This window comes from Ovis canadensis, chromosome 3 (genome assembly GCF_042477335.2).
Source record: "Ovis canadensis isolate MfBH-ARS-UI-01 breed Bighorn chromosome 3, ARS-UI_OviCan_v2, whole genome shotgun sequence".
In the NCBI taxonomy this organism is placed as follows: Eukaryota; Metazoa; Chordata; class Mammalia; order Artiodactyla; family Bovidae; genus Ovis; species Ovis canadensis.
In genome coordinates, this window is record NC_091247.1 from 218,703,386 (window position 1) to 218,717,803 (window position 14,418).

At 55.1% G+C, this 14,418-nt stretch overlaps 1 protein-coding gene across 6 annotated transcripts in view; it reads left to right on the top strand.

Moving 5' to 3' along the window:
• The window catches only part of DDX11 (DEAD/H-box helicase 11), a 32,844-nt gene that overhangs the window by 17,530 nt on the left and 896 nt on the right, over window positions 1-14,418 (top strand). For 3 of the 6 annotated variants that reach the window (XM_069581544.1, XM_069581541.1, XM_069581545.1), the window contains 20 exons: window positions 496-541; window positions 1,320-1,427; window positions 1,618-1,705; window positions 2,090-2,304; window positions 2,791-2,943; window positions 3,939-3,985; window positions 4,307-4,386; window positions 5,206-5,411; window positions 5,847-5,885; window positions 6,049-6,160; window positions 6,259-6,390; window positions 6,858-6,970; window positions 11,736-11,808; window positions 12,097-12,200; window positions 12,700-12,849; window positions 13,116-13,184; window positions 13,264-13,364; window positions 13,683-13,767; window positions 13,992-14,070; window positions 14,215-14,369. In XM_069581544.1, the coding sequence (XP_069437645.1) occupies window positions 496-541; window positions 1,320-1,427; window positions 1,618-1,705; window positions 2,090-2,304; window positions 2,791-2,943; window positions 3,939-3,985; window positions 4,307-4,386; window positions 5,206-5,411; window positions 5,847-5,885; window positions 6,049-6,160; window positions 6,259-6,390; window positions 6,858-6,970; window positions 11,736-11,808; window positions 12,097-12,200; window positions 12,700-12,849; window positions 13,116-13,184; window positions 13,264-13,364; window positions 13,683-13,767; window positions 13,992-14,070; window positions 14,215-14,369 (2,155 nt within the window). The remainder of the gene's footprint in view (window positions 1-495; window positions 542-1,319; window positions 1,428-1,617; window positions 1,706-2,089; window positions 2,305-2,790; window positions 2,944-3,938; window positions 3,986-4,306; window positions 4,387-5,205; window positions 5,412-5,846; window positions 5,886-6,048; window positions 6,161-6,258; window positions 6,391-6,857; window positions 6,971-11,735; window positions 11,809-12,096; window positions 12,201-12,699; window positions 12,850-13,115; window positions 13,185-13,263; window positions 13,365-13,682; window positions 13,768-13,991; window positions 14,071-14,214; window positions 14,370-14,418) is intronic. The other 3 variants (XM_069581542.1, XM_069581546.1, XM_069581543.1) reach the window with 3 other exon arrangements.

A 14,418-nucleotide genomic window follows, 5' to 3' on the forward strand; every position in this document is an offset into this window, starting at 1 on the left:
GGGGAACATGGTAAAGAACTCGAGTGCAGTTTGTCAGTATTCAACCAGAAAGTGCACCTCAGGGTCCAGCCAGACCCCTGATCCTGCAGCTTAGCTTCTGTGGCTTCGATACCCTGCGTCCTGAGATACCAGCCTCTGAGGACACGCCCCCTGGTTCTGACCCACAGGATGTGCTTCGCCTCCTCCCACATCCAGCCCCTCATGGGGGTCATGCCGACTTTGTCCTGGGTGACCTGTGGTTTAAATCCCAGAGTTGCCCGAACAGCCCTACACGAACCAGGAGGCTGGCCCTGTTGATAACCCCTCTCTGAGAGCCTCGGGCAATGCACCCTAATGCCTTTTATTTTTTTTTATTTATTTATTTGTTTGTTTTTAGTTTTTTATTTTTTTAATTTTAAAATCTTTAATTCTTAAAAAAACTGAATTTCTGGGTGGATAAAAACAAAGACTGAAGTCTGAGAAGACTTTCTCCATGCGTGTGTTTTTTCCTTTCAGAGTGGACGTGGATGAAGATGACCTGGACGAAGAACACGTAACGAAGGTGAGACAGAGGGTCCTGGGTCCCTGGTGAGCCACCTGGGTCTGCGGATGAGGCTGGAGCTTCATCTCCAAGTCTCCAACCCCCAAGTTTCCGGGTGCTCGCCGGGCAGGGCCCCCAGGAGATGCCTGTGCCTCAGGGTGTCGAAGGGCAGCCTCTGGGCCAAGGGCTCAGGTCTCCATGGGGGTGGGGGGCGGCGAGTGCTCTGCCCCCGGTCTCCAGGGGGTGGTGGGTGGTGGCAGGCCCCTGTCCTTGGTCTGAGTGTGCATTTGCCTGGGGGCTGGGAGGCCTGTGTGGTTCTGATGCTGCTCCGGCTTCCTGCACTGAAGACTTTTGGTTTTCTCTATTGACATTAGATATCGCCCCTCTCCTTTTCCTCTCCTGCTTCTCAGAGGGGCACACAGAACTGAGCTCAGCCTCCTCCTGCTTTATCCCCACCCAGCCCCCAGCCCCTGAGCCCTGGGATGTGTGTGTGGACCCTCACCCCCACCCTCATACCTCTGACTCTCAGAGTCCTTCTGGTGTCTGAGTTGCCATTGAGGGGACACTCCCTCTTCTGACACGACCGAGCCCCGCAGCGCACCCGGAGCAGAAGCCGGGCGTGACCCAGGGGCGGGGGCCGCCTGGGGTCTGCCGGGGGTAGGGAGATGGGGGTGGTCGCCTTTTTTAGGTCTGAATCCTGGCCGCCCTCCCTGTTCCCTTGGCCTCTTGGGCCCCGGCCCTCCTCCCTGTGCGGAGTGTTTAGAGTGACGGTCTCCCCCGATACCCCCTCCCCGGGCAGATTTACTACTGCAGCCGGACGCACTCCCAGCTGGCCCAGTTCGTGCATGAGGTACAGAAGAGCCCCTTTGGCCAGGACACCCGGCTGGTCTCCCTGGGCTCTCGGCAGGTGAGAGCCTGGTGCCATCCCACTGGTTTCCATCCCAGAAGGCAGAGACCACCGTGGGGCCGAGGCAGGCCGCAGGGCAGGACGGGCCGTGCTGGTCCCTGGAAGGAAGTGGGAGGGCAGGCAGGCCTCGGGGCTCCCTCCATGTCGCTCAGGCAGCCCCGTTTCTCTTGCCCTCTCCTCGGTCTTACAGAACCTGTGTGTCAATGGGGACGTGCGGAAGCTGGGTTCAGTGCAGCTGATCAATGACCGCTGTGTGGAGATGCAGAGAAGCAAGCATGGTAGCTGCCAATGCTCCAGGCCTCTGGGACCCTCCTGCAGCCCAGGGCGGTGCTGGGAGTGGAGTGGGGAGTGGCTCCAGGGATGCGGGAAGTGGTGGGAGAGAGGGCAAGGCAGACCCGACTTCCTTCCTAAAGAGCCTCACGTGGGGAAGAGGGGCCTGTCTGCCTTTTAGTCCAGATCTAGCCCAAAACCCTGGTTGAGAGATGGTTTTGTAGGCCTTTTCTAGAAAGACAATAAGATGCTGGGATGTTTCAATGAGATCATAAGCAGCAGTTCTGAAAGGTCCATAGGCTCTGCCCCATGGGAACAGGTCTGGATGGTACAGAACCATTCCTGGCCCCGGGACAGCTGTGGCTTTCTGCCTTTGCCCCTGTGCCCCTCAGAGAGGAAAAGCATCACTGAGGAAGAGGAGCCCACGAGGAGGAGGCGGAGGCAGGAGCCAAGGGCTACCTGCCCCTTCTACAGCCACGAGCGGCTGCAGCTCCTCCGGGACGAGGTCCTGGCAGGGGTGAAGGACGTCGAGCAGTTGGTGGCTCTGGGCAAGGAAGCTCGGGCCTGTCCCTACTACGGGGGCCGGTTTGCCATTCCAGCAGCCCAGGTGAAGACCAGGAGTCAGGCGGTGGTGGTTTTATGTAAGATAGTATATTGAGCCCATTTTGCAGATAAGGAAACTGAGGCTGAGAGGTTGACTTTCCTAGAGTCGCATGGCTCCAGGACCAGAACCCAGGGCTGCCTTGGGGGCACAGAAGGGGCTCCGCAGCTGGGGTCCCAGCCCCCTCCCCCAGGTCCCTCCCCACTTCCAGGGGCACAGAAGGGCCTCTGCAGCTGGGGTCCCAGCCCCCTCCCCACGACTGCCAATGGTCCACTGGGCTCCAGTTGTATCTGTTTCCTGTTTGGTCCACAGGCTTTCTAGGCAGGGTCTCATGCTCAGGTCACAGCGTGCTGCTCTAGCTTTCTTCTGTGTCCCTGTATATGTTCTGGGCGGGAAGTGGAACCATGCACACTGGGGCTGCAAGGTGGCTGGGCCAACCCCGCTGGAGGAGGAAGGGGGTTCCGTCCCCTCAGGCCCTCTCTTCCTCTCCAGCTGGTGGTGCTCCCCTATCAGATGCTGCTGCACGCACCCACTCGCCAGGCAGCGGGGATACGGCTGCAGGGCCAGGTGGTGGTCATCGACGAGGCCCACAACCTCATTGACACCATCACCAACATCCACAGCATGGAGGTCAGAGGTTCCCAGGTGGGTGGGCCTCCATCTTCCCGGACCAGGGCCTGCCTGGGGTGGGGGGCAGGGCGTGTGCTGAGCTGAGACTGGGACCCCCAGCAGGATTTAGGACTGGGCCCAGCCTGGCGGTGGGCACTCTGCGTGGTCCTCCCTGCCCTGTCACCCGAGGCCTCCAGGTCAGAGTGGCAGGGTGTGAGAAGCGGGTCCTCGCGTGGCTGGATGTTACTGCTGACACTACCGTGAGGGATGCTGGAGACAGTTGACAGCCGCTGTTTGTTAATTGCTTGTTACGTGCCTTGCACCTCGTTGGCGGGGCCCCCTGACTGCATCGGGCTGGTCCTGTTAACTCTGAGAGCGCGGAGTCTGAGGGAAGTTAAGCTCTGTCCCTGAGGGCTTCCGTGGAGGCTCAGACAGTAAAGAATCTGTCTGCAACATGGGAGACCTAGGTTTGATCCCTGGGTTAGAAAGATACCCTGGAGAAGGGAATAGGTAGGTACCTACTCCAGTATTCTTGCCTGGAGAATCCCTATGGACAGAGGAGCCTGGTGGGCTACAACCTATGGGGGTCGCAGAGAGTTGGACATGACTGAGTGACTTTGAGGTCAGTGGATTTGACCACTGGCTCTTGATCCTTAAGCCCACATGACGCTCTCCTCGACAGACCTGGGCCAGGGTGTGAGGGTTGCCTTGAACTGTCTCTCTCAGCAGACAGCGTATCCTTCCGAGGAAACACTAGCAGAGATGTTCTTTACGTGCAAGCATTGCCATCTGGCCTTTTCCCTGACCCTCACTGGATGCCACAGCAGCAGTCTGCCTCCCCCCATCTCTTGGCCCTACCAGCCAAGGAGCCTTGAAAACCCACACGTTGGTCTGCCCCAGCTCCCCCTGCATTTCGACTGCCCTGAGTGTCCTGAGTTGGCACAGTCAGGCATCCAGGGGTCACTGGCACTGCCCAGGGTGGCTTGCCCAGGTCTGCTCCGGCCTCTCACCTGCACCGTCTCCTCCCCCAGCTCTGCCAGGCCCACAGCCAGCTGCTCCAGTACACAGAACGATACGGGTGAGACGCTGCCTCCTAGGGGGTTGGGAAGGCCCCACTCAGCCCTGGTGCCCCAAAGCCTACCTGCGAGAGGAGGCATCGTGGGGTGTCTCTGGCCTGGGCTCAGAGCAGTGGGCCAGCATGCCCTTCACCTCCTGGTTCGTTGGGCTTGCACCCCACTAGGCCGTGGAGGCCTTGAGCCCTGGCCAGCCTGTCTTCTGGGAGAGCTGGCTGCAGCTCATGCCCCAGTTGGGAAGGTGGCAGACAGGAAGGTCCCAGCTCTGGACCAGGAGGGGAGTTGGGATCCCTCCCACTGATATACCCGGGCTTCCCCCCTTCCAGGAAGCGCCTGAAGGCCAAGAACCTGATGTACATCAAGCAGCTCCTGTATCTGCTGGAAAAGTTCGTGGCTGTGCTGGGCGGTGAGGAGCCTTCCTGCCCGCCCCGAGTCTGCTGGAGCCCGGTCCCCGGATGCCAGTCAGCACCTCCAGGGTTCCGGTCACAGGCATCATTGCAGCCATTGATTTAGAAATCCTCATCTGTCCCCGCTTAGATGTTTTTTAGAACCTGGTTGTGTATGCTCGTGTCCTGAGTCCTTTTTACTTGGCCAGGCCCTCTCCTTGGGTGGCAGCACCCATCACATGTTGTGCTATAAACGTGTGTATGACCCTGTTGGTGCTGGTACTCAGGGCTCGGTGCTCCCACAGGAGGGTGGCATAGGCGTGCTCAGCCTCAGGGCAGTAACTGAAGCCCGGGGCAGGGGCATGGCCGGCCGCTGGTTCATGAGCCCAGTGAGAGGGACTGGAGTCCCTGGCTCCTGGTCCCGCGCTCCTTTGTCTTCCTCTGCACGGCAGCATCCCTTTGCTGAGTCCCTTTACCCGTTGAAGCTGAAGTGCAGAGGGCAGGGGAGTTTCCAGGGGATCTCAGCTCGGCGCTCTTCAATTGGTCTCTGCCCTGCAACCTGGGGGTCTGCTGCTCACGCCTGTAGGAATGGGGGTGGGGGTCCCTGTGCTTGCCTTGCAAAGGGTGACATTGCCAGGCTAGGGCTGTACATGCAACATGTGGGTCAGACCTCCAGGCCCCCGGGACATCCTGCCCCCCTCCAACGGGTCCTTTGGGTGCTGTAAATGGCAGAAGACCCCTTCAGACAGCAACATTCTCGCTCGATAACTACAGAGCAGAGGGAGAGGACGGGGGCCGGGCCCACTGTCCTGACCTGTTTGATTCTCTCTTTTTTTTAGGGAACATTAAGCAAAATCCCAACACACAGACCCTCTCGCAGGCAGGTAAGAACGGGCGGCAGCTGTTGGTGAGCTTCCCTCCGGGATGCAGGCCTTGGTCCCCGGGGGGGAACGTCTGGCCCGCATGTTTGTTGTCAGGGACAGAGCTGAAGACCATCAACGACTTCCTCTTCCAGAGCAAGATCGACAACATCAACCTGTTCAAGGTAGGTCATCACCTTTGGGGGTAGGCACCCCCATGCTCCTTTATTGTTCCCCACCCGTGGGCAGAACTCTGCATGAAGACCGTGGAAGGAATCAAAAGTGAGTTCCTTCTGTCCTTGAGCAGCTCAGAGGCCTGAGGGTCTATGGGATAACTTAACCCTTGCACACAGCTCATGTCAGAGGAGAGGGGTCATCAGCTTACTGTGATGACAGCTGCGCTTTTCTCTGTGTGTGATAAGCCGGTGCTTCCAGGTTCCCCCTTTCTCCTCTCTGCAGTAATGGGGGCAGGGGCAGAGGAGAGGCCCCGGGCGGGAGGCTGATGTGGCCATCGGAGGCTTCTGGCACCGGGGGCGGTGGGCCCACTCCCAGGCATGTGGAAGGTCTCTCTCCAGCTGTATCCATTTTCATGGTGCCTCTGGCCGGGTGTGTTTTTGCAGGTGCGGCGTTACTGTGAGAAGAGCAAGATCAGCAGAAAGGTACCCGACCCTCTGCTCAGCCCGAGGCTGCCCCATGTGCCCCTCTCTCCTGCCCTGTGGAAGCGCCGGGGCACCTGTCCCCATGTTCACTGGGGGCAGATTGTGGGTGGGCAGAGAGGCCCATCCATCTCCCCTCACGGCCGCTGCTCTCATCCCATCCCAGCTCCTTGGCTTCACAGAGAGGTACGGGGCAGTCCTGGTGCCCTCCATGGAGCAGCCCAAACTGTCCGGCTTCCAGGTCTTCCTGCAGAGCCTGCAGCCTGGGGCGACGGTGGGTGAGTGGGGACAGGCAGCCTGGGTTGCAGCCTTCCTCACGTGAGTGGTCTTTGTCCTCCGTCCGGAGTCGCTGACCCCCTTTCTCTGCTCTGTGCAGCCCCTGCCACCCCCGCAGAGGCGGAAGAGGACCGGTCTCTGCGGCCTGCTTCCCCACTGATGCACGTTGAAGGCTTCCTCGAGGCTCTCACCACTGCCAACCAGGATGGCCGGGTCATCCTGAGCCGCCAAGGTAACTGGGAGGAGCCAGGCTTCTTCACCTCCAGTTGGTGTTCATACCTCGCTGGGTTAGGACAGGTAAACGGCCGCCTGTGACCCGCGCCGGCGTCGAGGGGGCGAGGAGGAGGACATGGAGGTGCTGGGCTGCTGGCCGGCCTCGGCGAGGTTACCTGAGAAGCCGCGCGGCCCGGTGTGAGGGTTGGGGGGCTGCGTTGGAGTATGGCCCCATCACCTACAAGCTGCGTGATTGGGACCAGCTTCTCCCCAAACCTCAGTCCCTCGTGTGGGAAGGGAGACGATTGTGCGTCTCCCTCGTGGTTGTCCTGGGGATGAAATGGGTCTCATTTAAAGAGAAAGCAGCATCTCTGTGGCTCCTGTGTGGACCTGACTGGACACCATCTTTGTCTCAGACAGATGGAGGTTTTGGTTGGCTTGCACCCGCCTGCCCTTCTGCATGTGGCTGTCTTTTTTTGTCTGCAGGCAGCCTCAGCCAGAGCAGCCTTAAGTTCCTGCTCCTGAACCCAGCCGTGCACTTCGCCCAGGTGGTGAAGGAATGCCGGGCGGTGATCATTGCAGGCGGCACCATGCAGCCGGTAAGGACGTGGCCCAGCCTTACGCCTGGGTATTAGGAGGGGAAGGATCCCTGGCCAATAGGGCCGGGGGTGGAAGGGTAGGAGGCTGGGGTAGGGGTGCAGCTTGAGCCAGCCAAGCAGTGGCCACCAGGTGGCATTGCTATTCTGTCTCTAGGCCAGTATCTGGGGTCAGGCAGACACAGATATTTGGGTCTCTTCTCCAGAGAAAGCCGTCCTAGAGTTTCAGACCCAGAATGCAGTGGCCTCCCCTTGTTGTACCCATGCTAGATACAACCATCTCTCTCTCTCATAAACTTAAGTTTTAATATACACATTTTCAGTTCAGTTCAGTCGCTCAGTCGTGTCCGACTCTTTGCGACCCCATTAATTGGAGCACGCCAGGCCTCCCTGTGCATCACCAACTCCCGGAGTTCACTCAGATTCACGTCCATTGAGTTGGTGATGCCATCCAGACATCTCATCCTCTGTCGTCCCCTTTTCCTCCTGCCCCCAGTCCCTCCCAGCACCAGAGTCTTTTCCAATGAGTCAACTCTTCCCATGAGGTGGCCAAAGTACTGGAGTTTCAGTTTTAGCATCATTCCTTCCAAAGAAATCCCAGGGCTGATCTTCAGAATGGACTGGTTGGATCTCCCTGCAGTCCAAGGGACTCTCAAGAGTCTTCTCCAACACCACAGTTCAAAAGCATCAATTGTTTGGCGCTCAGCTTTCTTCACAGTCGAACTCTCACATCCATACATGACCACTGGAAAAAGCATAGCCTCGACTAGATGGACGTTAGTCGGCAAAGTAATGTCTCTGCTTTTGAATATGCTGTCTAGGTTGGTCATAACTTTTCTTCCAAGGAGTAAGCGTCTTTTAATTTCATGTAAAAGTCACCATCTGCAGTGATTTTGGAGCCCCCAAAAATCTGACACTGTTTCCATTGTTTCCCCATCTATTTCCCATGAAGTGATGGGACCGGATGCCATGATCTTAGTTTTCTGAATGTTGAGCTTTAAGCCAACTTTTTCACTCTCCTCTTGCATTTTCATCAAGAGGCTTTTTAGTTCCTCTTCACTTTCTGCCATAAGGGTGGTGTCATCTGCATATCTGAGGTTATTGATATTTCTCCCGGCAGTCTTGATTCCAGCTTGTGTTTCTTCCAGTCCAGCATTTCTCATGATGTACTCTGCATAGAAGTTAAATAAGCAGGGTGACAATATACAGCCTTGCTGTACTCCTTTTCTTATTTGGAACCAGTCTGTTGTTCCATGTCCAGTTCTAACCGTTGCTTCCTGACCTGCATATAGGTTTCTCAAGAGGCAGGTCAGGTGGTCTGGTATTCCCATCTCTATCAGAATATTCTATAGTTTATTGTGATCCACACAGTCAAAGGCTTTGGCATAGTCAATAAAGCAGAAATAGATGTTTTTCTGGAACTCTCTTGCTTTTTTGATCATCCAGTAGATGTTGGCAATTTGATCTCTGGTTCCTCTGCCTTTTCTAAAACCAGCTGGAACATCAGGGAGTTCACGGTTCACATATTGCTGAAGCCTGGCTTGGAGAATTTTGAGCATTACTTTACTAGCATGTGAGATGAGTGCAATTGTGCGGTAGTTTGAGCATTCTTTGGCATTGCCTTTCTTTGTAATTGGAATAAAAACTGACCTTTTCCAGTCCTGTGGCCACTGCTGAGTTTTCCAAATTTGCTGGCATATTGACTGCAGCACTTTCACAGCATCATCTTTCAGGATTTGAAACAGCTCCACTGGAATTCCATCACCTCCACTAGCTTTGTTCATAGTGATGCTTCCTTGGTAGCTCTAATTTTCTTGAAGAGATCTCTAGTCTTTCCCATTCTGTTGTTTTCCTCTATTTCTTTGCATTGATCGCTAAGGAAGGCTTTCTTATCTCTTCTTTAGAACTCTGCATTCAGGTGCTTATATCTTTCCTTTTCTCCTTTGCTTTTCGCTTCTCTTCTTTTCCACAGCTATTTGTAAGGCCTCCCCAGACAGCCATTTTGCTTTTTTGCATTTCTTTTCCACGGGGATGGTCTTGATCCCTGTCTCCTGTACAATGTCATGAACCTCAGTCCATAGTTCATCAGGCACTCTATCAGATCTAGTCCTTTAAATCTGTTTCTCACTTCTACTGTATAATCATAAGGGATTTGATTTAGGTCATACCTGAATAGTCTAGTGGTCTTCCCTACTTTCTTCAGTGTAAGTCTGAATTTGGCAATAAGGGGAGTTCATGATCTGAGCCACAGTCAGCTCCTGGTCTTCTTTTTGGTGACTGTATAGAGCTTTTCCATCTTTGGCTGCAAAGAATAAAATCAGTCTGATTTCGGTGTTGACCATCTGGTGATGTCCATGTGTGGAGTCTTCTCTTGTGTTGTTGGAAGAGGATGTTTGCTATGACCAGTGCATTTTCTTGGCAAAACTCTATTAGTCTTTGCCCTGCTTCATTCCGTATTCCAAGGCCAAATTTGCCTGTTACTCCAGGTGTTTCTTGACTTCCTACTTTTGCATTCCAGTCCCCTATAATGAAAAGGACATCTTTTTGGGGTGTTAGTTCTAAAAGGTCTTGTAGGTCTTCATAGAACTGTTCAACTTCAGCTTCTTCAGCATTACTGGTTGGGGCACAGACTTGGATTACTGTGATATTGAATGGTTTGCCTTGGAGATGAACAGAGGTCATTCTGTCGTTTTTGAGATTGCATCCAAGTACTGCATTTCGGACTCTTTTGTTGACCATGATGGCTACTCCATTTCTTCTAAGGGATTCCTGTCCGCAGTAGTAGATATAATGGTCATCTAAGTTAAATTCACCATTCCAGTCCATTTTAGTTCGCTGATTCCTAGAATGTGGACGATCACTCTTGCCCTCTCCTGTTTGACCACTTCCAATTTGCCTTGATTCATGGACCTGACTTTCCAGGTCCCTATGCAATATTGCTCTTTACAGCATCGGACCTTGCTTCTATCACCAGTCACATCCACAACTGGGTATTGTTTTTGCTTTGGCTCCATCCCTTCATTCTTTCTGGAGTTATTTCTCCACTGATCTCCAGTAGCGTGTTGGGCACCTACTGACCTGGGGAGTTCCTCTCTCAGTAGCCTATCATTTTGCCTTTTCATACTTATTTCATACTGATACACATTTAGGGGAGTCTAATAGGAAATCAATAATAGATTGTAATTCCACCAGGAAAAGACAGATTTTGGTGTACATTATTATTACAGAATTTGCGTATGTAATTGTTACAGATACACAGACACATTTTGAAAACAAAAGCGGTGTCTCCACACGCTGCTATTGTCATTTGCTTTTTTCACTCAGCAGCAAAACGTCTTAAATGTTTTTCCTTGTCAGCAAATTGGCATTTATCCTGCCCAACTCTGGCTGCCCTTTATTCCGTTACATGACTATGTTATTATATATGACTGCTCCTCAGTGGACAGACTTAGGACATAGTTTTCAGAAGCTGTGAATCCACAGTGATGTTTCTGTATCAAAACCAGTCATTTTACTTGACTTTACACAATGCCTCTTAAGCTGCAGTTTGGTTTCTTATAGCACATTAACATAATTCTTTGCTCTGTCCCACAATGTACTTAGAACAGTTGTAAAATTCTAGCAACACTCGAACAGTAAACTGTGGATTGAATTCGTTTACCTGCATTTATTCTTTGCCCTTGAAGTGCCCCTCCAAGGGAGTGTGGTCACTGGGCGTGGAAAGCCAGCTCTTCTCTGTGCAGTTGTGGTTTAAGTTTGATAGGTAGCCAGGCGTTCTTGGTTTCAGTTTGTTTTCAGTTTCAGTTTGCCTTGTTGCTTTCTTATGTTCTAAGAGATGTCCACATCTGCATGTTTCAGAAGGCAGAACTGTAACAGCACATATTCAGTCTCACTACTTTCCTCTCCAAACTTCTGTTCCCATAAGTAACCCTTTAATTAGCTTCTGATCTGTCTCTCCGGTGTTCCACTGTGTGTGTGTGTGTGTGTGTGGTGTGTGTGGGTATCACTCCTCAGCCTTTTCACCAAGATGAATTATATTATGGGGTCTTCCCTGGCGGTTCACTGGTAAAGAACCTGCCTGCCAATGCAGGGGATCCAAGAGTCCTGGAAAACCCCATGGATGGAGGAGCCTGGTGGGCTGCAGTCCATGGGGTCGCAAAGAGTCGAACACGGCTGAGCAACTTCCCTTTCGCTTTTCACTTTCATGCATTGGAGAAGGAAATGGCAACCCACTCCAGTGTTCTTGCCAGGAGAATCCCAGGTACGGGGGAGCCTGGTGGGCTGCCGTCTATGGGTCACCCATCAAAGTCCCCTCCCCAGGAGTTGTTCTGCTCTGTACTCTGTATCCCACCAGCAGCCTACAAGAATACCTATTTTCCAGAGAGTACTCAAATTTGGGGAATTTTGCCCATTTGATAGGTGAAAAACCTGGAGCCCTTTAAAAAATACAAATGTGCATGTCTTCTCACTACAGATTCTTACTCAGTAGTTTGGGCTGGGCTTGACCATGTATATATATATTTTTTCCAAAGTGATTCTGTTGCACAGCCAGGGCTGAGACGCCCTCTGCCAGGTTGCTGAATTTCCCCCGTTGTTCCCTCAGGTGGTTGGAATGAGGCTGCCAACACTGGCTATCGTTAGTTCTGTGTTTTCTTTCAGCGAATCTGTTAGCAGGCTTTCCCTGTACCTCTCTCTCCTGTTCTTAAGCACTTGCCCCCTCCCGGCCCAGCCCTCTGGGAGGTGACGGTGTTGGCCTTGTGGTCTGCAGGTGTCCGACTTCCGGGAGCAGCTGCTGGCTGGTGCCGGGGTGGAAGCGGAGCGTGTGGTGGAGTTCTCCTGTGGTGAGGACCCAGGCCCCGGGGCGGTGGCGGGGGTCCCTTGTCACAGTCCAGCCATGTGTTGTGATCAGCCAGGGGCTGATGGAAGCCATGGTGGTAGGGCTGGGAGTAGGGGGTAGCTTCTGGCCCTGAGGCCCTCTGTCTGCATGTGGAGGCCTGGGCGTCCCAAGTTGGTTTTCTGTGGGAGTAGGGCGGAGGGTGGGTGCCGTAACTTGCTGGTCTAAGTCTGGGAGACAGGGCTGGGGGTGGGGGCCGTTCTCCGTGGACTCAGCCTCACTGGGTCTCGCCCAGGTCACGTGATCCCTCCAGATCACATCCTGCCCCTCATCATCTGCAGCGGGCCCTCCAACCAGATGCTGGACTTCACATATCAGAAGAGGGGGCTGCCTCAGATGGTCAGTCCAGCCAGCGTGCTTGCCGGTGGCCTTTGTGGGGGTGGGAGATGGATTTAGGGCTGGGGCACTCTGGCCAGTCCCGGGTGTTCAGGCTCTGGGTCTCCCATCTCAGCTGGCACACACTGAGCAGTGTCTGTGTGGACGTCCACCAGGGAGGGACTGAGCTGCCCCACCCTCACCCTTTAGCAGAGTGTACGAGCAAGCTGCTCACTACCTTGGTTCTGTTACTATGTGGCTGGGGGTGCTAGGCACAGCTCTAGGGGCTCACCTGGGCAGGTGTGGGGGTGCTGGGCACAGCTCTAGGGGCCCGTCTGCAGTTTTCTGAGCCTGATTTGTCATAGAAGCATCAGCTGGGCCTGTGGTAGGGAGGGTGGCACACAACCCACTGAGGTGCCGCCTGGCTGCACCCCATAGCCAATCGCAGCCACCCTGGCCTTGGTCTGTGGCTTTGAGCCTTCCGGGAGGGGCTGCAGGATTGGCTCTCGTCTCCCTTCCCTAGATGGACGAGACGGGCCGCATTCTCTGTAACCTGTGCAATGTGGTGCCGGGAGGGGTGGTCTGCTTCTTCCCCTCCTACGAGTACCAACACCAGGTCTGCGCCCACTGGGAGAAGAGTGGCCTGCTGGCCCGCCTGACCATCAGGAAAAGGGTGAGTGGTCGGCACTCAGCTGGACTTACCACCTGAGAGACGGTGGCACCCAGAGTTCCTCCCGGGGTTCCTCGTGTGCGGGGGCTGCCCCTAGTGTCTCATCCCTACTTCCAGTCCTGATACCAGGCCGGGGGTGGGGGGGGGGTCCTTCAGGACACCGGCTCTGTGGGCTTTTCCAGTCCCCACAAAACATTAAGGCTAAGAGTGACCCAACACCCAGGCAATCTGTGACCCTTTTCTGGGAGATGTTCTCTGTTTACCTTCAGATATTTCAGGAGCCCAAGAAAGCAAACAGGGTGGAGCAGGTGTTGCTGGAATATTCCAGGTGCATTAAGGTGAGGCTGCCGGTCCCCAGAGCCCCTGAAGGGGGCACCCACTGTCTGGCGCTGCAGCTCTGGGCTGGTGTTTCCACAGCACTGTGGCCAGGCCCGGGGCACGGAGACGGGTGCCCTGCTGCTCTCCGTGGTTGGGGGGAAGATGAGCGAAGGCATCAACTTCTCTGACGACCTTGGGCGGTAAGCAGTGGCTTCTCACCCCTGGGGCTCTAACTTTGCACCTGGGCTGATGGCTCAGATCCACAACTGTGAGGGGCCTGGACTCACCAACTCTGGATTGGGCCCTTTGGGGCCAGCTGGAAAACCAGGCTGCCCTCACTGGATCAGGACTCGGTTCCTTGGTCTAGACATCTGGGCTGATGAGAACTTGCTCCAGGTGGCAGGGATGAGGGGAAGGAGAGGCCGAAGGAAGCTGGTGACGGTGGGTGAGGATGGGCCCCTCATCCTGGGCCTTGGGAACCGCCCATGTGCCCCGGCTCATGTGTACCTCCGCCCTAGGTGTGTGGTCATGGTGGGCATGCCCTATCCCAACATCATGTCTCCAGAGCTGCAGGAGAAGATGGCTTACCTGGACCAGATGCTTGTGAGTACCCCCGTGCCTCCCATGGCCGCAACTACCCCTCGATGTGTATGCCTGTTTGCCCCAGAGGGATGGACTTGCTTCCATACTCCTGGGTGTTTTCGTGCCGTCACCTGTTGTATCGGCTGCTGGTGCCCGTGAGGCCCACTGGTCTCGCCCCAGAGCCTTGGTGAACCCCTCGCAGGAGGCAGGCATCAACCCTGACGGGTCCTCTCTGCCCTTTGCAGCCCAGAGCCCCAAGCCAGGCCCGCCCCGGGAAGGCACTGGTGGAGAACCTGTGCATGAAAGCTGTCAACCAGTCCATAGGTGAGTCTGGGGCGGTGCTGCTGGCGGGAGGGGTGGCTGCGGGCAGAGGTGACAGGAAGGAGCAGTTTCACCTGCCGTCTCTCCAGCCTGAGCATTGAGCAAGGAGAGGGGCACAGTAGGAAGACCCGTTCCCGTTCTGTCCAGGCAGGGCCATCAGGCACCAGAAGGACTTTGCCAGCATAGTGCTCCTGGACCAACGGTACGCCTCCCCGGCCATCCAGGCCAAGCTGCCGGCCTGGATCCGGGACCGCGTGGAGGTCAAAGCTACCTTTGGCCCTGCCTTTGCTGCTCTGCGGAAGGTCAGTCCTGCCCGTCTCCTGCTTCCCTGAGACTCTGCCACCCCTGCCC